We start from the raw sequence: 24,397 nt of genomic DNA, 5'->3' as shown, positions 1-24,397 counted from the left end.
TCTATAAAATAAATAAATATAATTTAATTTAATTTTTAATTAAAAGTCAGAAGTTCAAGGAGACAACCTGGCCTGGAAACACACGTCTGGAAATTATCAGTGTGTAAATACTGTTTAAAGCCCTGGGGGCGCCTGGGTGGCTCAGTGGGTTAAGCCTCTGCTTTCCGCTCAAGTCATGATCTCAGGGTCCTGGGATTGATCCCCGCATCGGGCTCTGCTCAACAGGGAGCCTGCTTCCCCCCTCTCTCTCTGCCTGCCTCTCTCCCTACTTGTGATCTCTCTCTCTGTCAAATAAATAAATATTTTAAAAAAATAATAATAAATCCCTGGGATTAGATGCTATCACATAGGTGTGACTGTAGAGAGAGAAAATGCCCAGGGAAGAGCTCTAGGACATTCCAACATGAAAGCAGTCCGAAAATAAAACAGTTTCCAGCAAGGGAGTCTGAGAATAAGGAAGAAAACCCAGACAGCAATCCAGTGTCTCAAGGCTGCTGAAAAGACAGGAGTTTACAACTGATTGGTGTTTTTGTAATATCGTGGGCAAATGATAACCTTGACAAGAGGTTCCCATGGCAGAGTGGGGACTGAATGCCTGGCTAGAGTGGGTCCAGGAAGGGACAGGAGAAGACAAAGTGGATATAGCACTTATGGTCACTCTTTTGAGGGAATTTTGCTTGAAGAGCAGAATAGGGAATCAGGTCAAGGCATTTTTTTTTTTTTATGTGCTGATGGAAATGACCCAGTAGTGGGGGTAGAACTAGTGGCAGGGACAGCTGCATGTGCAAAGTAGCTGAGCAGAGGAGCTGAAACACACAGGTGGAAATGTGACCTTGGGTAATAAGGAGGAGAACTTCTTACCTGGGACAGGAAGTTTACAGAGTTGATGGACAGAGGGATGAGGGGAAAGGACAGTAGGGCAGTCCTCTGGTGACTCCTTCCAATTCCTCCATGAAATAAGAGGCCACAATATCAACTAAGAGTGAGGAAGCAGGGGACTTCAGGAGAGAGAAGAGGGTGTAACATAGACATCTTGGAGGGTAAAGGAGAGTAAGAAACTCAGTTTCTAAGACAAAAGGTATTTTATGTATAATGTCGTCTTTGGTTCTGAGTTGGTTTTTAATGCCAGACACGTTAAAAAAATATGGTCCCAAGAAACACGGAAAAAGAGAAGTGAAAGAATGAAGGCCTCTTGTTTCTAATGCTGAAGATGGGAAAGCAGGGCTCTGTGTTCAAGACAGCACACTATTACGATCCTGCCCGTGGGTAGATGCATCTTGATGTGTGTGCAGCTCCGTTCTGGATAGCCGGTTTGTACAGCGCAAGACGGCAGCATCTCCAGTCCCATATGGTCCCCTGAGCAACTGGCTCTGGCCAGTGGGAGGTGAGGAAAGCAGTAGCCTTCACCCCCTAACCTGTGGGCTCAGACTAGTATGAATAGCGCAACATCGAAGGGTTGAGGCTCCAAACATTGGGTCATGGGGAAGCCCAACTGCCTCCCTATCTCTGGGAGAAAGGCCTGAACGATTACCAGGCAGCCCCCTCCCCCAACACACACACACACACACACACACACACACACACACACACACAGAGCAGAGCTGGTGTCAGCTCCAGCCCTGGACACAGCCCTGCTCTGCCTGTTACTACCGCCATTTCTACCTGTCCCTCACAAGACGCACCCCGCCCTGAGTATTAGAATTGGAACCCACCCCAGCATTCAACAGCCATCTAAAGGGGAACAGTGGGTGCCCCTGATTTCTGTCCTCCTATTATGGGTCACCATTTCAGCCCACCTGGCCTATAGCTGACACCCACTCCCCTCCCCATCCCTAGCCCCAGGCAACCAAGCATTCTCACTAGCACCACCCAGGGCCTGGCCTTGGCTCTGCCCTGCCTTGCTCTCCTGCATCCTAACTTCCTTCTACGGAGAGGGAGACACGTCAGTGTCATGTCTATTTCAGGACACCATTACATTCATTTTAAGCAGAAATCAGCCAGGACTTTTTACTTTTATACTTTTCTATATTTTTCTGCTACTCTAAAAGTACTCTAATAAGGGAAAAGAAGGAATTACAAATAGAAATGAATAGTAAAAGAACGCATAAGAACTTAAGATCCTTTCTGCATAAATATCAAAACAAAAAGTATTACACATTCACATAAAGGTTACCGGGACACAGCAACACTGAATCTTCTGATATTGACAGCCCCCCAAGCATTCTGATATTGGTCAAATCGTTGTTATCTTAGCCCGTCTTCAACAATCCTTCAAGGTCTAATTTCTCTACTCAGATCACAGCATATTCTAAATATAAGCAACAAAGGGAAACTCTTAGAAAATGTCTTAATATTTAAAAATGAATGGATCTTCCGATCCTCCTTTAAAAAATTTGAACTCTTAACACCAAAGTAGATGACTACCCCTTTACCAGCACGATACATCTCAGGATATCAGTGTGCCTCATATAATGAAGAATTATTGAAAAGAACTATGAGATTTGGAGGGAAAGAAAATAATTCTCAAAAGGGAGCTTAAACTTTCACCAGTGTAACTTCATTTGTGACTCGTATTTTATACTGGAAATACTTACAGCTTGTTTTATATTATAAATTTGTCTACATAATGCCCCCATTTAAGATGCCCAAACCCTGGGGCTCTTTGCTTGGTAGATGCCAGGCTGAGAAACATGAGATATGCGTCCTGGCTATGGTTCCTGGGACTGTGAGCCAAGGCACAGCTAATTGTGGATTTAGCTCCCCCTGGCGGTGGTGCATGAACCTAACACACATGATGCTATCTAAAAGTTGAAGGGGATCCGAGGGCTTATCTAGATAAGAACTCTCCTTTTAAAAATGGAGAAATTAAGGGTCTGTAAGAATAGGGTGGGGGCGCCTGGGTGGCCCAGTAGGGTGGGCATCTGCCTTCGGCTCAGGTCCTGATCTCAGGGTCCTGGGATGGAGCCCTGCATCGGGCTCCCTGCTGAGCAGGGAATCTATTTCTCCCTCTCCCTCTTCCTCTGTGTTCTCTCTCCCTCAGATAAATAAATAATCTTAAAAAAAAAAAAAAGAATAAGAATGCTGTCCAAGGCTCCTGGTGGGGAGTGGCTGACTGGGGAACAGAACCCAGCTCTCTGTCTTCGTCCAATTTAAACACCTCCCCATACCTGTACACAGCGAAGCTAGGAAAACACCCCACCACCCCAACCCCCAAACTTCCAACCTTTTACAGTCTCGTGAGACCTTTTATCTGTACCATTTTAATATCAAATTCTTGGACTGGATTCAGAATTGGGTTGCTGTAAACACAAGCAAACACACAGATGCTGGCTCCGACTCAGACCCGCCCACCGACCAGGGTGTGGGCCTCCCATCTCTATTTTCACCTGCTCCCCAGGTGCTTCGTCTCCTTGGCCAGACATGGGAACCACAGTCATAGGGAGTCTGCAGCTGTCCCTGAGTCACGAACAAGATGAGTATGTTTATATGCCAATCACCGTCATCGTCCTGCCGTGTCTGGGCTTTACCCTTTCATCTAACTACTGAGGTTCTTTCGGGTCTACTCTGCTGTAGTTTTCTGGAAAGGGATAGGATCAAGGCCTGGTTCTTCCTGGGCCAAGACAGGTTCCCTCCTGGCAGATTACCTGGCAGGACTTTGGGTCAATCACAGAGCTGGCCCTCAGCAGCCTTTCTCGTATCCCATGACACGAGATTCACCTTTTGAGGGTGTGCTCATCTTAGCAAAGCTCCCAGAGGATGCCTCTTTGTTGTTCACCCTGAGAAATACAACCACCCAATATCCAGGCTTTCAGGAACTCATCCATGGAGGCTCCACTGTTGGGTCAACATGGAATGAGAGCAAGAGCAGAGGGTGGGAGCTAAGAGAGGTGGGTCGGAAGCAGGACATTCCTAGGGAAGGAAACAGTATAAGCAAATGCCAAAAGCCCAAAAGAGACTGCCCAGTGCATGAGAGACGGCCAGGAGAAAAGCCAGCAGAGAATCCTGGAAACAAAGATGGGTCAGGGAGTAGAAGGCCTAAACAGGCCCTTTAGGTGTGACAACGAAGAGGTTACTGTGAACAAGGCCGGGGACATTTAGTTATATTTCTGAGGCATGGCAGAGGAGGAAAAGAAGATGAGGAGGTTGAGAGTAGACTAGTGGCTTTGGGAATTTAGGACGTCATAAGACCAGTGAAATTTTTGGAAATCAAACAAAACAAAAATTAAGAACCAAAATAAGATTGCTAACTTTTTCAATTTTTCCAAGTTTGGATAATTTGTTAAAATGATCAGGTTTTAAGGCCATTATTTCATAAAAGAAGGGGCATTTGGGGGGCACCTGGGAGGCTCAGTCAGGTCATGATCCTGGAGTCCCAAATTGAGTCCTGCATTGGGCTCCCTGTTCAGCAGGGAGTCTGCTTCTCCCTTTCCCTCAGCCTCTCCCCTGGCTTGTGCTCTCTCGTCCTCTAACTTGCTCACTCCCTCTCAAATAAATACAATCTTAAAAAGAAGAAGAAGAAGAAGAAGAAGAAGAAGAAGAAGAAGAAGAAGGAGAAGGAGAAGGAGAAGGAGAAGGAGAAGGAGAAGGAGAAGAAGAAGAAGAAGAAGAAGAAGGAGAAGGAGGAACATTTTAACTCTTCCCAAAATAGGAAGGCCTAACCTCCAATAAAGGATGGTCATTTAGACTAGCTCATTTGGTAAAGCATGAAACCCTCGGTCACAGGGTCGTGAGTTCAAGCCCCACACTGAATATGGAGCCTACTATTAAAAAAAAAAAAAAAAAAGGATGATGATGATGATCATTTAAATGGAATAAACTTGGTTTGATAACAAACCCTTCATATCTCATTTACTTACTGTTTTCATGTCATCGTGGATTATAAAATTCCACTCCCACTGATGATGCTAGTTTCCTGAGGGTGAACTACCCTGTAAACTTGTTTTGTTCTGTTTTATTTTCCCAAGGAGAAAAGGAAAGAGATTGGCTGCAAATCGAGTCTAGAGTTTTTGAGTTCTTAAGGATGAGGCTGATTTGAAAAAATTTCCGAGAGGAAAAAACAAATGAAAGATTTAAAAATAGGAACTAACGGGTCCTGCTTCCCCACCTCTCCGCCGGCCTCTCTGCCTACCTGGGATCTCTGTCTGTCAAATAAATAAATAAAATATTTTAAAAAAATAAAAAATTAATTAAAATAAAAATAGGAACTAAATGCAATATAGTATGCCAGACTGGTTCCTGAAACAGCAAAAGGACATTAGTGGAAAAACTGATGAAATATGAATAAAGTCTGTGGCTTAGTTAATAATAGTATTTTATCAGTATTAATTGCTGAGTTTTGATAAATATCCCTGGTTATATAAGATGTCAGTGTTAGGGAAAGCTGTGAAGGGTATATGCAAACTGTGTGTATTATCTTTGCAACACTTACAAATCTAAAATTATTTGTAGGGGCGCCTGGGTGGCTCAGTCATTACACGTCTGCCTTTAGCTCAGGTCATGATCCCAGAGTCCTGGGACGAAGCCCTGTCTTGGGCTCCCTGCTCAGTAAGGAATCTGCTTCTCCCTCTACCTCTGCCATCCCCCCTCCCCTGCCCCTCATGCTTGTTCTCTCTCTCTTTCTCTCAAATAAATAAATAAAATCTCTTTTAAAAAATAAAACTATTTGTAAACAAAAAGGTTTTTAAGGCCACCTAGGTGGCTCTGACTCTTAATCTCAGCTCAGGTCGTGATCTCAGGGTCGTGAGTTCAAGCCTCACATTGGGCTCTGCACTGGGTATGGAGCCTACTTAAAAAAAAAAAAAAAAGCTTTTTAAAAATAACAACAACCCAAAAGAGAAAGGAGATAAGTGGCAGACTAAATTCCCTTGGCTCAGACCTTGGAGCCAGGTGGCAGGCAGCACTGGCCTCTCAGAGGAGAGGAACACCTCCCTCCCAAAGGTCAGAGGAAAGGGTTAGACTTGGACACAAATAATTTGCTAATAAATTTGCCTGCAGAAATTTGAAATGGAAATTTTTTTCTTTTCTTTTCATTTGAAATGGAAATTTTTTTCAAGGTAGCAAATGGCAAGACAAAACAAAGTAATTGATAAATGTAGGTGAAAACTAAGTAAACAGTATACAGATAAAATATAGACTGCAGACAGAAATGAGCAGTAACTATTACATGGAGAGAAAAAGGCACAGCAGTCCTGGACCATTCTCCATCTTCAAAAAATTCTGCTCTGCAAGGATACCGAGAGCTGAAATCAGCAACCCAGAAAAGGCTTCCTTTAGAGCAGCAGGTAAATTATGGAGGGTATTTCCAAGACAGCCCTGAAGGGACGCTAAGAGGGAGCCATCGAGAGCGGAAGGGAGCAACACCTGGGGAGAAGACAGTTGCTCAGCGTCAGGAATAAATTGCACAAGACACTGCGGTTGCTGCCACTCTCTGACAAATCCTTCCATTTCATTTTGGGAACAAGCGCGGGCCCTAGCAGAAGTTTTCAATAGATCCTGACTAGTATATTCATGTATTTAAAATTCTTTTTCATTGACAGTAGGAATAATCAGCTTCTTATCAGCAGCAAATCTTTAATACATATTTTAATGGAAAAAATATATAGCGATTAATTATAATACTCCCTTCTGGCTCTCCATTTTTAGGGGGAAAACCAAGTAAAAACATAAGCTTTTATCCTCAAAGAGGATACATGAAATAATATAGGTCATATTATTTTAAATGTATATATATCAAGAAATATGACGGCATGATTGTGAAAAAAAGTGTTGACCTTTTAGGTAATGAGATTATGAATTAGGGGCACCTGGCTGGCTCAATCAGTAGAGCATGTGACTCCTGATCTCAGGGTCCTGAATTCAAGCCCCACATTGGGTCTGGAGCTTACCTAAAAATACATAAATAAATATAAATAAAATAAAGGGGCGCCTGGGTGCCTCAGTGGGTTAAGCCTCTGCCTTCGGCTCAGGTCATGATCTCAGGGTCCTGGGATCGAGCCCCGCATCGGGCTCTCTGTTCATTGGGGAGCCTGCTTCCCCCTCTCTTCTCTGCCTGCCTTTCTGCCTACTTATGAACTCCCTCTCTCTCTCTCTGTCAAATAAAATCTTAATAAATAAATATATATATATATACATATATATGTATATATGTATATATATATATATATATGGGTGAATACAGTCTTAAAGATTTTTTTAAGGGTCCCAGGACCCTGGGATCATGACCTGAGCCAAAGGCAGACGCTTAACCAACTAAACCACCCAGGAGCCCCAATATTTATTTATTTTTAGAGAGAGATGGATCTGATGCATGTGAGGGGAGCGGGAGAGTGAGAAAGAGAAAGGCAAGCAGACTTTTGCTGAGAGTGGAGCCCTACTCAATATCATGACCCTGAGATCACAACCTGAGCTAAAACCAAGAGTCAGATGCTTAACTGACTGTGCCACCCAGGCACCCCATGAATAAATGTCTTTAAAAAAAAAGATTATGATTTAATTCATCTTGGGAAATGTTGCATGCTCTTTTACAAATGGACATTCCCCCAGTATATTACAACTAAATACCAAGTTAGGTTTCTTCTGTTTCAAACAAAGTCCAACTCTAATTAATTTAAGCCAAAAAAGCATTGAATGGGAGAACGATATGTGCATTTAGGAATAACTAAAGGGGCAGGAACGAAGGCACCTTCCAGGATACAGGGAGAGGAACCAACAATGTTCTCCTCAAGGCCCTGTCATTGGGTGAAATCCGCACCAAGTGCATCTTCCGATCTCATCATTCTGCTGAGGATTCAAAACAGTGTGAGAGAGTCTATTTCTTCAGCCTGGGGCATGGAGGAGGACAGGGCACTATGATGAGCAGATTTCCCCAAAACCATCAACATTGTGATTAGATAATTCTGCAAAGGGCTGTTAATGGAAGAAAGGGAGACAGATAGAAGACTCACTACTCGATGCCTTCTTTCGTGTGGCCACACCCCCGCCTGAACTGTTGCCTGAACTTGGAGTTCCCCTCGACCTGAAATGCCCCTAGTCTTCCAGACCACCTCGTGAGCTCCTATTTTACCTTGAAAACCCAGAAAAAATAACTCCTTCTGTGAAGCCTGGCAGAGGAAATCACCTTGCACTCTTTGTACCTCATACACACATCCTTTGTTGAACTGCTCACATTATACTGTAATAATCTGTATCTGTTAGGACCTCTCCTGTTAGACTGTAAGTTTCTTGAGGGCAGGAATAATGTCTTTTCATGTCTGCTACCTCTGTGCATAGAACAGTGCTCATGATCAAGTAAGTATTCAACAGATGTTTGCTGAAATGAATGCAAACAATAAACTATGAGGAAGGAAGGAAGGAAAGAAGGAAGGAGGAAAGGGAAGGAGGGAGGGAGAGAGGGAGGGAGGGAGGAAGATGAACTTTGAGGAAGCACAAGGAAAAACCCGCATAGACACAAAATAATTATCTGTTACCTGCGCAAATCTGCGTGATGTTTGAGAAAGCCTGGCAATATCTTCAAGATCCAGATAAGAAATGATATTCAGGAGCAGATTGTCTGAGAGCCGTTCAAGGAAGTCAAATTTACCTTCACATAAATTGAAGACATAGTCTAATATTCTTGCACCAAATATTAAGGCAATTTGGACTGTAATTCAAAGAAACCAACAAACCAACAAAGTTACCATGTGCAGACAGGTAAAAACTATGAACTTTATCAGTAAATTGTGCTATAAGGCATTCTTCCCCAGGGAGTAATGTTGGATTATGCCGAGTTATTCCCACCTTCACCAAGCTGTCTTTGGTGACACACATTTGTGAGACATTTGTTTTCAAGCACTGTCCCTGCCATGAGATTGGAACCTTTGAGGGACACTCACTGTTTTAACCCAGTGATGAACCACATCCCCTTGACTTCATCAACACCAAATTCCAGTCCAGACAACTGACTTAACTAGTCCCAGCTCCATCCTCACTGTCACACCCGAATGGCCAAAGATGTTGGTCCCTGTGGGTTTTCTACTACCCTCCTTCTCCCCAAATTGGTCTGAAACATATTAATATCTCTTAATTTTAGCTGATTTTTGTTCCCTTATTGTTATACATTGTTTCTGCACCAAACTTTCTTTTTCCCTCTTTACCTTCTTTCATCCCTACCTTTACATAATGGAAAAAAAAAAAAATAGAAGCAATGAGGAAAATAAGTGGCTAGTTCATGAAAATTGAGTTAACTTTTGCCTAATATTTTCTATACTTTTCAGTTATTTCCAAATTGGAAAACAGTTCCAAAGAATCAACCAATTATAATGGTCTATGTTAAATATGTTCAATGCAAGAAAGTTAGTTTGTTTCTTTTTTTAACTCAGTTCTCTTAAAAAAAAAAAACAAGAAATGGTTAATAAATGGGAAAACATGTTTGGAAGGATACATATTCAAATTTTAATAGTGGTTAAATCTGGGTGGTGACTTTTTTTTTTTTTTGGGTGGTGACTTTCATTTTCTTCCTTTTGTTCATCTGTATTTTCTCATCTTTCTACAATAAACCTGTATAACCAGTGTAATTTTTTTAGATCCAGGAAGGAAGGAAGGGGGAGAGGAAGGAAGGAAGGGAAGCCCACTACCTCCTCAAATGAGAGAGGAAGACAGGGTGATGATGGAGTAAGCATGTGGATTCCAGTGATCCCAAAGCTGGGAACTTTCTTGGTTTCTTGAAGCTCCTTTTTTCCCTTCTGACTCTGAAAGCATCACTAAAACTAGCCTTTCTAGAGACCTGTTCTTAGAAAAGAGAGCTCTCTATTCTACATGGACTAAATAATCGTTCATGTATTTACTCTCTCTCTTAGAAAAGAGAGCTCTCTATTCTGCATGGACTAAATTGCTCGTTCCTGCAATACCCAAGATTTGGGAACCATCTTCCTTCCTCAGCCTGGAGCATTCCCTCCGGAGCAAGTAGAATGGCGCTGTCAGGAACCCTGGGCTCTGTGCAGAAGTCAGCAGAACCGTGATTCAGCTGGTTGATGGGTCTCTGATTTCAGGATGGATGTGGGGTGAGGGCCATGTTTATGTCAAAGCTCTAATTGTGCAACTCAGGAGAGCCAGGTATATAAGATTTCTCTCCAAAACTGGTTAGTCCAGCATTCCAAAGGCATTAAGGGTTTTAGTGGCTTCTGAATTCCAAGTGCTTCCAATTCAAAGCACTTTTGAAGTCCAAGGGCTTTCCAGAGGGAAAAAGAACCCTGTCAAAAGTTCAACTCTAAAGAATAGGTATCATGGAGAACTCCCAGCCCACCAGCAGAATAAGAAGAAAAGGCAATACTTAGTTAATGGAGGGAGAAAAAAGCCCTTAGTATAAAAACATCCCTTAATAGAACTGGAGATGTTTGTTCATTTTTAAATGCCAGGAAAACATGTTCAATGCATCTTCAGATGTATTTTATGAAGCCTCTACCAGTAAAGGCCTTAAAATGTAAAAATTATAAAAGGAAGCATACACCTACGGATGTAATGTGACAGTTTCAAAGTGTATGGGTATTGGGGTATCTAGAAAAATATTTTTTGTTTACTTGTATATTTTATGTGACCAACATTTATTTCTTTTGAAATAAGAATCAAAGAAGTTAAAACAAAACCCATTTTGAAAAGTAAAATCACTGCCTTCCTGTTGGACTATGTGTTCACCAACCTCCAAGACGGCTCCACAGAATCTCTTCTCCTGGACTTATTTTTCTGTGTTTCCATCCCACACTGAGTTAGGGCTGGTCTATGTAACCACTAAGATATTGTCTAAATGACATTCCAAGTCTTTGTCATAAAAGACAGTGGGGATTCTGCCTTGCTGCTGCCTCTTGGATCACTCCCCCTGGGAGAAGCCAACACCATATGCTAACAATGCTCAGCAGCCCTCTGGAGAGTTCCATGGGCTAAGAAATTGAAACTTCCTTCCTGGCTACAACTGCCACTTTTTCGTCAGCCATGTTTGTGAGTCATCATGGAATCAGAGCCTCCAGATGACTGAGGCTCCATGCAACACCATACGAGACCCAAAGACTGAGCTAAGCTGCTCCCAAATTCCAGACCCACAGAAACCGTTTGAACTAATAAACATTTATTATGGTTTTAAGCCATTAAGTTTCTGGGCAGTTTGTTACACAACGGGAGACAATACGGATTTGGGTACTTCCAAGTGTTGTGGTGCCATAATGGATGTGGGAGTATCTTTGACATTGGAGAGCGTATGGAAAATTTGAATGAGTTTGAGGAGGTTGTTAAGTGCAAGGCTGAAGAGCTTTGAACAAATAGTATAATAAATAAGTAAATGGCTGGTTAGTAGAAGCTTGGTAGACTCTGAGGAGGCTTTACAGGCAAGGGCTTAAAGGAAAGTGAAGAAAATATGATTGAAAACTGGAAGGTGGGAGACCCTTGTCATGTAGTGGCAGAAACATTAATGCCTACTGAGATATGTGAAGTAAGAAATAGACTTCAGGGGAGGTGATTCAGCTACGTAGAATTCCAAGTGTTGAACATGCTATCTGACTTCTTGCTGCTTAAAGTAAAATGTGAAAGCAAAGAGAGAAGCTAAAGGAGGTTTCTTAAAAAGCTGCCAGGATCTGCTGGCTTTGAATTTTCTCTGCCTCATCAGATGGCAAACAATGCTAAAATTAAGAAATGGTTCCAAGGCAAAGATCAAATCCTGAACAAGCTCAGGAAAACCTGGTATGAAGATGAAGCTGAGTGCATGGCTGGAAAATGCTTTGTTAAGAACCATTCAGTCAAATTTTAGTGCTTCCAAGAAGCTGAAGGGTATTGCCACTTGGGAGTCGAGAGCAGAAACCAAGGTAGAGAAGGGCTTGTCTCAAAAAGGTGTGCAGGCGTGGTTTTGCTTAACGGAGTGAACCCCAAAAAAGTCAAAGACAACTATGACGTTTTTAAGAGAATTCTATGGGTAGGAACACTGCTTGCCAGCTTGAACTGAAAGGGTCAGAAGCAGTGCAAAAGGAAAAAGACTCCAGACACTCAAACTCCTACAGGCAGGAAGTAGGCTGAGAAAACTAAACCTACAAAGATGGGTTACCTTTTGTGGACAAGGAGGATGACTCAGGATGGATCCAAGGTTCCAGGAGGTAAAACCAAGAGCCATGAAGAATTAGTAGAGCTCTTGAGTTCTCATCAAGAACTGATAACCTCACTGAACTCTACCTCTGGAACTAATAATACACTGTATGTTAATTAATTATGTTAATTAAGTTGTCTCATGCCTGTCCCACCATTACACGTCAGGTGGAGAGGGACAGAAAACTTGTCTAATTCACAGGCTTCGTATCTATAGGAGCTATCCCTGTCATTAACTGCACTTAAGGCCTTGTACCTGAGGCACCCATCCACCTATGGACTTGGTCTATGTGATGAGATTTTGAACAACTAAAGATACACCACAAGAAGAAAGAAATTTACATAGGGAATTCCTGGGTGGCTCAGTCAGTTAAGCGTCTGCCTATGGCTCAGGTCATAATTCCAGGGTCTGAGGACTGAGTCCCTCATCAGGCTCCCCACTTGGCAGGGAGCCTGCTTCTCCCTTTCTCTTTGCCTCTCCCCCTGCTTGTGATCTCTCTCCCTCTCTCTGGCAAATAAATAAATAAAATCTTTTAAAAAAAAAAAGAAAGAAAAGAAAAGAAACTTACATAAAAGGAAGGAATAGAATTTCAGAAGCAATGATGAAGACAGAAATGGCAGTAAACATGGGCAAATCTGTATTAATCATGTTTGAAATAACAAACTGCCAGAGTTGTCAAACAAGGCAAATCGAAATTCCATTTCACAATTATAATTTAAGGCAAAGGTTTAGAATGTAAATATTCTAAGGTTCTTGATATTCCAGAGGCAGATAGAAATACCAGCACAAAGGAAGGAAGGGAGGGAGGGATAGAGAGAGGAAAGAAGAGAAAGAGAAAGAAGGAAAAAATATACAAGGATAACTTCCAAAATAGCTGCTCTATAATCAGCTGGAAATTGGTTCACAGTGGAACGAAACAGAAAACTCATTTTAAGGTGACTTAACAATTAGGGGTTTATTTTTTCCTCAGTTAGTGTGTGGAGGTGAGCAGTAAAGGCTGGTGCAGGAGCTCCATTATGTCATTAATATCCCCGGGTTCTTTTATCTTTCTGTTCCATGTTCTTAGGATGTGGCTGTCACCCTCAGCGTCACTCTAAGATGGTCTCTGTCCCGTAGACATCATAATCATGCCAGTTAAAAAACTCTCAGATAAAAAACACTTGCATACACACACACACACACACACACACACACACACACACACACACAATTCTGGCTATACTATTTATAAGAGACATACTTAAAAATAGTAATATGGAGAAGCAAAGGTAATAGAATGGGGAAACATAGACCAATTCAAACCAAAAGAAAGCTGATACCGTTATATTACCAGACAAAACATATGTTACAGTAAAATTCTCCATTGGAGAAAAAGAGGAACCACCAAGGAGTAATTCACCAGGATGATTTAATACTTCTAAACTGGTATACCCCTGTGGCCCCTGGATGGCGCAGTTGGCTAAGCCTCTAACTCTTTGTTCTGGCTCAGGTCATGATCTCAGGGTCGCAAGATCAGGCCCCACATCAGTCTCCAGGAGCCGCGGAGCATCCAGGAGTCTGCTGAAGTTTCCCCCCTCACTCTGCCCCTTCCTGTGCACACTCTCTTTCTCTAAAATAAATAAATAAATATCTAAAAATAAATAAATAAACTAGTATACCCCAAACAAAATACAGAGCAAACACCGATAGAATTATGAAGAAAAAATGATAACCCTCCACTACAGTGGGAGCTTTTATAACTCTCCTATCGATACTTGATACATCACACAGAAGTGAAGTTATAGAATATTTGAGTAACACTATTTAAAAGAGTTATTCAGTGGACATTGCTGTCAAAAGACAAAGATCAAATATTAGTGAGCTATGCATCCAAATTAAAAAGAAAAGGTTACCTCCCTCAATTAGAAGAAAATATAAAGATAAGAGCAAAGATTAATAAAATAGAAAAGAAACAGTGGAGGTGGTCATAGAAACAGAAGGGTTGATTTTTTGAAAGATTAATAAAGTAGATAAACTTCCAAGAATAAATAAGAAGAAAAGGACAAAAGCATAACTCAGTCCTATTAGGAATAAAAAAAGAATGTAACTAACTTCAGCACTTGCTTTTAAAGAGCAAGGTATAGGATACAATGTACAAGATTCTTCTTTTTGTGTTAACGTATTTCACCGTTTCTGGAAGGATATATAAGAAAACTGTTAATGATCGTTGTCGCGGCAACTGGGACATGGGGCCAGAGAAAAACTTAACTTCTATTCTAAAACCTCTTTAAACTGATTTAATTTTTGTATTACTATGTGTGTGTGTTCATTTTTTTAAATCTCAGATATTAGTTAATAAAAAAGTGATAAAATACAAGAGTGTTGCTGAGATCTGCCTTCCCTGCTCTGTAGCCCAGAGCCAGGCTCCCACACTTCCTCGAAGTGCTTCTGCCTCCAACACTCTCCCAGTCTACCTTCACCCACAGGCCCCCATCCATCATGGGCAAAAACTAGAAATTCAGGCTGAAGTCAAGGAGTAGCTGATTCGAGAGGACAAAAAGAAGGAGGGGAGTAGGCTAAGAGGTGGTGGGTGGCCCCGAGAAAACAAAGTTCCAGGTCAAAGGCTAAAGTACGGGCTAAGTGAAGAAGGGACCCAGAGAAAATGGATCATGGGTCCATGGCATGGGGCTGACACAGATTTGGGAATAAGGGAAACCCAGTAGTTTCCCACTCTCTTATTTCTGTTGTACCAACATCCCCAGGATCTAGAACTCAAGCCAATATTCCAGGATTATTAGTATTGATAGTATTACCAATTCTCTGTTATTGTCCCCCATTTCAAACATGCAGTCCTGTTTTTTTTTTTTTTTCATAAATTATCTAAATGTCCAAGAAAATTTCAGTTCTTTGCATCTGAACTATATCACCCACGCTTCCTTTTACAAGCAGGAGCAGAAATTAAAAAAAAAAAAAAACCTTGTCAGTCAGTTCAGAAGATACGGTTGTTGAAGTCATTTGGTTTTATCACAGGGATTTTTGTGGATTGGCCTAAATACTTAACCACCACTTATAACTCATTCAAAGATCAAAGCAATCAACTTTAGAGTGGACTTAAGTTGGAAAACAACTTATTTTTAGGTTGGATTCAACCTCAACTCATGAGTCAGCACTTTCAACTGAGTTTACACAGGCACATTTTTGCTTTAAACTCAATTTTAACAATATTTCCAATAGCTAATTTTCTGGCAATTCCTACTTCTTTAACTTAGGGGGAAAAAATCCATAGATGTTTCTTCAGATTTTAAAAGGTCTCAGAGGAAAAAAAAATTAAACTTCATAGACAAGTGGACAAAGAATACAAACGGGCAAATTACAGAAACAATATAAATGGTAATTAAACATAACAGGATGCTCAACTTACTAGTTATCAGGAAAATGCTAATTAAATATGACACTATTTTCACCATCTGACTGGAAAAGATGAAAAAGAATAGTAATACCTAATTAGTGATGGCAAAGGTGCAAGAAAACCATATCCTGTCGGATAGAGTATAATTAATACAGCAGTTTTTTGGAGCCCCATCTGTGAGGACAGTGAAGTAATTGGCATTTTATGCAAATTTTGGATTACTCAAAGTTAAAATAGGGTGCCATCAAAATATTAATGAAGTCTCATTTTATGAATAAATGCTGAAATAATATAAGTTGCCCACTTTAAAATTCTTTCAAAACTAGCATAATTAGGGGCCCCTGGGTGGCTCAGTCAGTAAGGTGTCTGCCTTTGGCTCAGGTCATTATCCCAGGGTCCTGGGATCAAGTCCTGCATCAGGCTCCTTGCTCAGCAGGGATCCTGCTTCTCCCTCTGCCTGCTTCTCCCCCTGCTAGTGCTCTCTCTCTCTCTGACAAATAAATAAATAAAATCTTAAAAAAAAAAAAACTAGCATAATTATAAAGGTCAAACAAATTAGAGATCATGGCATCCATCTCATGGCAGGCCTACTCAAGCTAGCTAACAGAAATACCATTGCTGGCCAAGTGAGCCTTGGGCTATAGATTCAGTAACAAAATAAAATACTCAAAATAAAATACTCTATCAAAATTTATAATGTATATTTTTTTGGTCCCAGTAATTCCATGATGAGGAATCTATGTTACTGATATTCTCACCTAAGTGTGCAAAGATAAATATGCCCCAGAATGTGCCTAAAGGCTTCTGAAAATGCCCATCAATGGAGAACTGTCTATTTCTACCAAGAAACACCACACAGCCTTGGAAATGGACAAGGTATTTCTTTATGCATGCTAACAAAAAAAAAATTTCACAATATATAGCAAGTGCAAAAATTAAAGAATTCAAGATTGTATTTTTGTAAACAAACACGCACAATCCCAAACAGAAAGAATTCAAATGCAAGAGAAACTATTTACAGCGGTTATCTCTGGGGAGTAGAGCTTGGAGGAAGAGAGAAGGAGTTTTCACTTTAAAAATTTTAAAAACTATAATAGCTAGGTATTAGGCAAATTCTTAGCCTTCATTCAATTACTCCTCATAAGGACCCTATGAGCTAATGCTGTTATTATTCCCATTATCAAAAGTTGAGGAAACTGATACCCAAAGAGATTAAATTAGGGGTATCTGGCTGGCTCCGATGCTGGAGCATGCTGCTCTTGATCTCAGGGTTGTGAGTTCAAGCCCCACTGGGTATAGAGATTATTTAAAAAAAAAAAACAAAAAAAACAACAGACTAAATCATTTGCCCAAGGTCACACATGTAGTGCGTTTGAAGCCAAGATTTGAATAGAAATAATCTTTATTAAGCAACACTCGACTGCCTGCTAATAGTTTTCTGTGTACGTAAGTATGAATGGCTTTTTAAATAAATATATGAATTTTGTCTCTTAAAAAATACAAATCTAGGGGCACCTGGGTGGCTCAGTCATTAAGCATCTGCCTTCGGCTCAGGTCATGATCCTGGGGGTCCTGGGATCGAGCCCCGAGTCAGGCTCCCTGCTCAGCGGGGAGCCTGTTTCTCCCTCTCCCTCTCCCCCCTGCTTGTGTTCCCTCTCTCACTGTCTCTCTCTCCCTGTCAAATAAAAAAATAAAATCTTTAAAAAAAAAAATGCAAATCTAGGGGTGCCTGGCAAGAAGGGCGGAGTCAGAGAAGAGTCCGAGATATGACCACGGAAGCAGTATGAGAGCAAGAAGGGCTGGACAGGCCATCATCATGGCCTTGGAGGACGGAGGAAGAAGCCAGAAGTCAAGGGATGCAGGCTCCTCTAGAAGCTGGAAGGGACAAGGAAACAGATTCTCCCCTAGAGCCTCCAGAAAGAAGGCAGTCCTACTCACACCTTGAGTTTAGCCTGATGAGACTTCTGATCTCCAGAAATATAAGACAATAAATCATTATTATTTAAGCCACTACACTGGTGGTAGTTTGTTACAGGAGCAATAGGAAACCACTACAATTATTAATTACTAATCTAGTAATGATACACTCTGTTTACAAGATTACAGGAATTCCCCTACCTGAAAAGTATGTATTTTGCTATGGGTTGAACTATGTCCTCCTGACCACCCCCAAATCTATACACTGAAATCGTAAACCCCAGAACCTCTGGAGTATGACTGCACTGGGAGAAAGGACCTTTATTTATTTTTGAAGGTAGGCACCACGGCCAATGTGGGGCTTGAACTCATGACCCTGAGATCAAGAGTCAACATGCTCTACCAACCGAGTCAGCCAGGGCCCCCCGGGCCCCCCGCCGGGAGAAAGGACCTTGAAAGGTGAGGCTAACTGGGTCATATGGGTGGCTCTAATCCATTCTGACTGTTGTTCTTAAAAGAGGAGGAAATGTGGACACATGGAGAGACACCAGAAGTGGGCACACACACACAGAGGACAGGCCCTGTGAAGACACAGTGGGTGGCCATCTGCAAGCCAAGGAGTGAGGCCTCAGAAGAAACCAACCTTGCCAGCACCTTGAGCCTGAACTAGCCTCCAGAACTAGGAGAAGGTCTATTCCTGGTATTTCAGTCATCCATTCTGTAGTACTCTCATTGCAGCCAAGCACACTCATGCAGATTTATGTGATGTGTTCCTCCAGAGCTGCTTAAAACTACCATAAGTATAAATATACTAGTAAGTTCTAGAATTTACTCCTTGTGTTCTTATATGAATTTAGAGCCATGAAAATAAAGTTTGATCACAGTAATTTTGTTATTTAAACAATATTCCTTCATCAGAAAATGTATTTTCATTCATTTTAACAAGCATATACTAACTGCCTACCACGTACCTGATCTTGAAAAAGGAATGATTAATAAGATGTAGTCCCTGGGCTTGAAAAACCATCTTAAAAGTATCAGTCTGGTAGTGTGACCAGACTTGGTGTAAGGGTTTTTTTCCCCCTCTGGAAGAAACCATTGATCAGAAACCTGAACTCTGTTAGGACCAGATTTGTAATTAAGAAGGATCTGTTGTAGAATTTACCTTGTCACACTCCCTAAGAGTTCCTCTCAAATAATTCATACAGCAACTATTTATGGCTATGTATTGCTCTAGGTAGGTGCCAAAGACCCACTGGTAAGTAAAGCAAAGTTTTTACCATAGTGGAATTTACATTCTAGTGATGGAGACCAACAATAAATGAACAAATAACATAGATTATATCATTGGTAAAAAGTGTTATGAGAGATCCGGTCTTCCAGGTTAAGGAAGAGGGGATTGTTATTTTATGTGGTAGTCAGGGAAACACTCTCTAATAAGGTAGTTTCAGCAGAGACCTGAATGAAGAGCAAATCATGGGGACAACTGGGAAAATATACTCTTTTTTTTTTTTAAAGATTTTATTTACTTATTTGACAGAGAGAGAGATCACAAGTAGGCAGAGAGAGAGGGGGAAGCAGGCTCCCTGCTGAGCAGAGAGCCTGATGTGGGGCTTGATCCCAGGACCCTGAGATCATGACCTGAGCCGAAGGCAGAGGCTTAACCCACTGAGCCACCCAGGCGCCCCTGGGAAAATATATTCTTAACAAAGGGAATAGCAAGTGCAAAGGCCCTGAGGTAGGAGCATGCTTGGTTTATTCAAGAAGCACCAGGGAGGCCAGTGTGCCTAAAGTAGAGTATGCAAGAGAGGAGAGTGGCTTGAAGATCACTACAAGATATGGATTTTTACCCTAAGTGAGATGGGAAGCCACTGAAAGTCTTAAAGCAGACAAGTAATGTGACCTGATATATGTCTTGAAGGGCTGGTACTGGCTACTGTGACAAGACCACACTATTGTAGGGCAAGGGTAGGAAAAGTGAGACCAGTTAGAAGATTAACTCAATAATCTGGTTGAAAAAAAAAAATTAAAAAAAAAAAAAAAAGGCAGACAATAATCTGGTTGAGAGGTTGTTGTTGATTGGACCAGAGTTGGAATTGGTGAGAAATGTTCTGTATTAGTTATCTACTGTTGAGTAACAAATGATTACCAAATTTACCAGCTTAAAACAACATACATTTATTTTCTCACAGTTTCTGAGATTCAGGAATGTGGGAGTGGGTGGTTCTGGCTCAGAGTCTGTTTCTCCTGAGGTTTAGTCAAGACCTTATATGGGTCTGCATGACTTGAAGTCTTGACAGTGGTTCTAGGGTCCACATTCAAGAAAGCTCCTGAAGATGGCAGCTGACTGAAGGCCTCAGTTCCTCATCATACAGGCCTCTCCACAGGACTGCCTTGAGCCACAGCAGCCAGCTTCCCCCAGAGCAAGTGATGAGAGAAAGAGGGAAAGGAGAAAAGTCAGTAGTGTCATTTATAACCTAACCTCCAAAGTGACACAACATCACTCCTGCCAGATTGTACTGGTCACACAGGCTGACCAAGTACAGTGCGGGAGGGGATGACACAAGACTGTGAACACTGAGAGGTGGGCATGTTTAGGAACCATCTTGGAGGCTGTGAACCACCGTTCAGATTCTGGTTTTGTTGATGGGTGACATCTAGCGTGTGACAGAAAGAAAGGGACCAAAGCTAACTATAGGACTTGGGCCTTCTTTTTTTTTTTTTTTTTTTTTTTTTTTTGGCAGGAGGGAAGATCAGGAGCTATTTTTGGACATGTTACATTTGAGAGCCCATTAGAAGTAACTCAAGTGGAGATGTCAAGGGAGCAGCCAGATAAAAATCTGAGTGGGGAGTTTCTAGGGAGATGGGCCAGCTGGAGATATCATTTTGGGACTTGTCAGTGTATGATGGCATTTAAAGTCAGAGCCCAGATCCAATCCCCCAGGAGTTAAGCCCAGACAGACAAGAGAACAGGCACTGGAGCTAACCCTAGGCCCCCAACGGTTAGATTTGCAGAGAAGAGGAGGAGCCGACAAGGATGCTGAGAAGGGACCAGTGAGGCAGGAAGAGAACCAAGAGCTTGGTGCTCCTGGAAGCCAGGAGAAGAAAATGTCCCCTCCAAGTTCAGTGCTGCTGAGAGGTCAAGGAAGTAAGAGTAACATGGTTCCGGTCCTCTGCCAGGACACCAAGGCGTGACCCAGATTCTAGAGACCTATCGCCAGTGTGTACCATATGAGTTAGAGAGGAACTTTAGGTGAGAAAAACCTTGGGGGGGATCTTGGGAATATGATAAGAAGCGAATGGGAAAAATCAAACCAAGTCAAACATTAATACTTAAAAACAGCAAATAATGATTACGAGTTGATTATGTAGTGTGTGTGGCTCTAAATATGGTTCAGGTGTCAGATCACTGAATGCCCACAGCGACCACATGGAATAACCGTTTTTTCCCCAGGTATGAGGAGAAAGTGGGTTTACAGAGGGAATCAGGGTCAGCCTGTGGTCACACAGCTGGGTAGGAGCAGCAACGGTTCAAATTCTGGCCACTGGCCCCTGAGCCTCTCTCTGGGCCCAGCGCATGCCTCTTCTTCTGTAGGGATGCCTTCTGAGGGATTCCTTAAGGACCAAGGAGGAAAAAGAGGCCAAATAATATCACTGTCTGGAGTTTTCTCCTCTGCCAGAGACCCGGATGCTGTAGAAGTCTAAAAAGTGAAACACAGGTGCCTTTGAACTTGCCAGGTGATTTAATTCAGTGTCTCAGTGCTACTCCTGTCCAGAGGCCACCAGCCAGTCCTGAGACTGCAGCTCTCAGACTGCTGTTCTATTTTATTTATTTTTATTTGTTTTGTTTTATTTTATTTTTAAAAGATTTTATTTATTTACTTGAGAGAGAGCAAGAGTGAGAGAGGGCACAGAGGGAGAGGGAAAGGCAGACTCCCTGCTGAGCAGAGAACCCTACGTGGGGCTCGATTCCAGGACTCTCGGAAATTACTACCTGAACGGAAGGTAGATGCTTAACTGACTGAGCCCCTCCAACTGCAATTTTAAAAGTCCCACCTTATTGCCTATTTTCCCAGGATCAGGAACCCCACAAGTGTTATCCCCAAGCCACTATTGCCCCACCCCCCACCCCTATATCCTAGCAGGAGGCAGGGGTGTGGGAGGTGTCTGGGGCAAGCAAGAGACTATACTCAGAACACAAGCAATGCCAATGTCCCTTGCCAGATTTTGTGATTGGAAAATCACATGGTCTGTCCTTGAATATTTCTTGCTTAGATATAAGCTTTGCGGTAGTTACTACAATGCTCAGAAAGTAAATTAGATTCTGACCTAAAAATGAAACGTGTTATATAGCAGTTTACTTTATTTTTAAGATTTTATTTATAAGTCATCTCTATAACCAACGTGGAATAGAGTCACTCCAAGACCAAGAGTCATCTGCTCCAATGACTGAGCCAATCAGGCTCCCCTATAGCAGTTGACTTCATCACTGCAGAAACCTGTCTATTTTACAGTTAAATAAGCAAGGAGTGCCTGGACTGATTTTTATTCTATGAAAAGTGGACAGCCTTTCCCCAACATGATTCTTTTTAAACCACTAATGTGTTAAGTACTTTCTATAAGGAGGTTAACTAAAGAAGATGTATGCAACAACAGGAATTGAAGTCAATCAATCCAGACTTTCAACTGTTTAAGGAAACAAAACCAAACCAAACCTACTCTCTGCCTAAAAAAACAACTATTACATGCTATAATTTAAACAGTAGAATATCTTTTAAGAGTGTTGATTATCAAAGATCCACCCAGAATGTGTCTTTAAGAATAAGATTAATGTACTTGTGGGGCGACTGGGTGGCTCAGTTGGTTAGGCCACTGCCTTTGGCTTGGGTCATGGTCCCCGAGTCCTGGGATCGAGTCCCCTATCGGGGTCTCTGTGCAGGGATTCTGCTTCTCTCTCTGACCCTCTCCCCTCTCATGATCTCTCTCATTCTCTCTCTCAAATAAATAAGTAAAATCTTTAAAAAAAATAAATAAATAAATAAAATAAATAGAACTTCTAAACTTAAAAAGAAATTAAAAAAAGGTTCATGCACTTGATTTTTCCACTCTTGGTGTTTCCTGGCAATGCCCGTAATTAGCTGTGGCACCCTGGAAAGGCGTATCTATTCTTAACCTCATTAGTGAAATGGGGATAATACTGGTTATTTCACAAGGATATTGTAATGATAAAATGAGAACGCATATATAAAAGTTTGATATTAACTCCTAATAAAATAAAAATTTCTAAAATGGCTTCTAGTTTTCCATTTTTGTACTGAAGGTAAATAATCATTAAGGAGGTTAGTTAAAGGGACTCCTTTTAAGAGACGCATACTGAAGTGGTTTAGCATGAAATGATGTAACAACTGAGATTTGCTTCCAACTAATCCAGTGGGAACAGTGGCTTAGTGTGGAGATTTGGGCCACATTTTGATATCATTGAAGCCAGGTGATAGGTATCTAGGAGTTTGTTAAAGACCATTTGCTTTTTATTTTTAAAGATTTTATTTATTTATGTGACAGAGAGAGAGCTCAAGAGAGCATAAGCAGGGGGAGCAGCAGCAGAGGGAGAGGCTGGCTCTCCGCTGAGCGAGGAACCCAAATGCAGGACTTGATCCTAGGACCCTGGGATCATAACCTGAGCTGAAGGCAGATGCTTTAACCCACTGAGCCACCCAGGCGCCCCAGCTTTTTATTGGAAATTTTCATATTATGAAAGTAAAAAGCACAGGGGAAACCGGAGGGCAAACCATATGCTTCCTGATTAAGGCTACTTCTGAAGCAAACCTTGATGTTAAAAAGAAGTGGCAGCAATTTTGCCAAAATGCATGAGAGTCCAAGGATTTGAGAAGTTGACTGTGTTTTCAAATAACCTTTCAATTTATTGTTAACTAAAGGAAACCCATTTTAATTCAATGTTGTAGGAAAAAAATTATATTTATGCGATTTAAGATTATTAATGGAACCGACACATTAACCTGGAATCTCAAACACTTGAAGATTTTTCACAAGAGAATTTCGGGATATGTTAGCAATTATCTGTCTTTGAGTACGTAATAACATATCGGTATTTCAAATGACGATATGCTGGCTATTTCTGTGACAAAATCTGTCATTAATTAAAGGAAACTGAGCAGGAAGTACATAACGTGCTCCCTTCCTTACCTTGAAGGTGGGAATTCTCTAGGAACTCTTCATGAGAGTCTTTTGCTTCTCCAGGCTTTGCTGATCGATACTCACTCCTCAGAGAGATCTTCCACCATCTAAAGACTACCTGTGATTGAATAGAGACGGATGGGAATAAAACTGATTCCGAAACCCAATCCCAACAAGTACAGCTTGGTGTGGGATTTTGCAAATTCCCTGCAGTAGCCACTAAGGCTACGTGTCCAACGTCAGCTGTAACTTTGCCATCTGGTGTCACATCACATCAGAAGTGAGGTCTGCGCATCAGTCAACATTCTCCTCAGAGATTGGGATCACAAAATCGAAGTGCTGGAAGGGATCTTAAAAATCTATCATGTCAATCGATGTTAAAATCACGCAGACCAAAATGGCCATTTGTCTCTTGAGGGTCTCTGAGAGTAGGCGTTCTCTAACTTGGGGAGCCAGTTCCAAAGTAATTGCTCCACTCTCTGCCTCCCTTCCTGTCTGCAGGGCGGACACAATGAGTGGATACTTTCCTACCTGACCAGCACCGGGGAAAGCACCATTATGCTTTGCCTGATGCATGTAAGGGTCGTTACACAGGGCGCTTCTTGGTAATGGACCTGCTCATGGCCCATTGGACTTCTAGGAGCCTGTTGGTTTATCTGGAGCAAACCTAATTTCCATGGTTACAGACTGCATGTAAGTTCTGTGCTGATTTCACTGCAGTGTCAACTCCTGGCCCCGACGAGGAGGCCCCTGAAGCCTATCCAATTTGTCTCACGTCCTTCAGCCTGCAATGGAAC

The 24,397-nt window shown here is 41.7% G+C and overlaps 1 protein-coding gene across 1 annotated transcript in view; it reads right to left on the bottom strand.

The window, feature by feature from the left end:
• The window catches only part of FBXO36 (F-box protein 36), an 85,111-nt gene that overhangs the window by 1,299 nt on the left and 59,415 nt on the right, over positions 1–24,397 (bottom strand). The window contains exons 2-3 of the mRNA XM_032857435.1: positions 23,610–23,718; positions 8,466–8,638 (exon numbers count right to left, since the gene is read on the bottom strand). Coding sequence (XP_032713326.1) covers positions 8,466–8,638; positions 23,610–23,718 — 282 coding nt within the window. The remainder of the gene's footprint in view (positions 1–8,465; positions 8,639–23,609; positions 23,719–24,397) is intronic.

This window comes from Lontra canadensis, unplaced genomic scaffold, assembly GCF_010015895.1.
Source record: "Lontra canadensis isolate GAN:19392208 unplaced genomic scaffold, GSC_riverotter_1.0 scaffold13, whole genome shotgun sequence".
Classification (NCBI taxonomy): domain Eukaryota; kingdom Metazoa; phylum Chordata; class Mammalia; order Carnivora; family Mustelidae; genus Lontra; species Lontra canadensis.
This window is presented reverse-complemented; position numbering and strand designations above follow the sequence as displayed.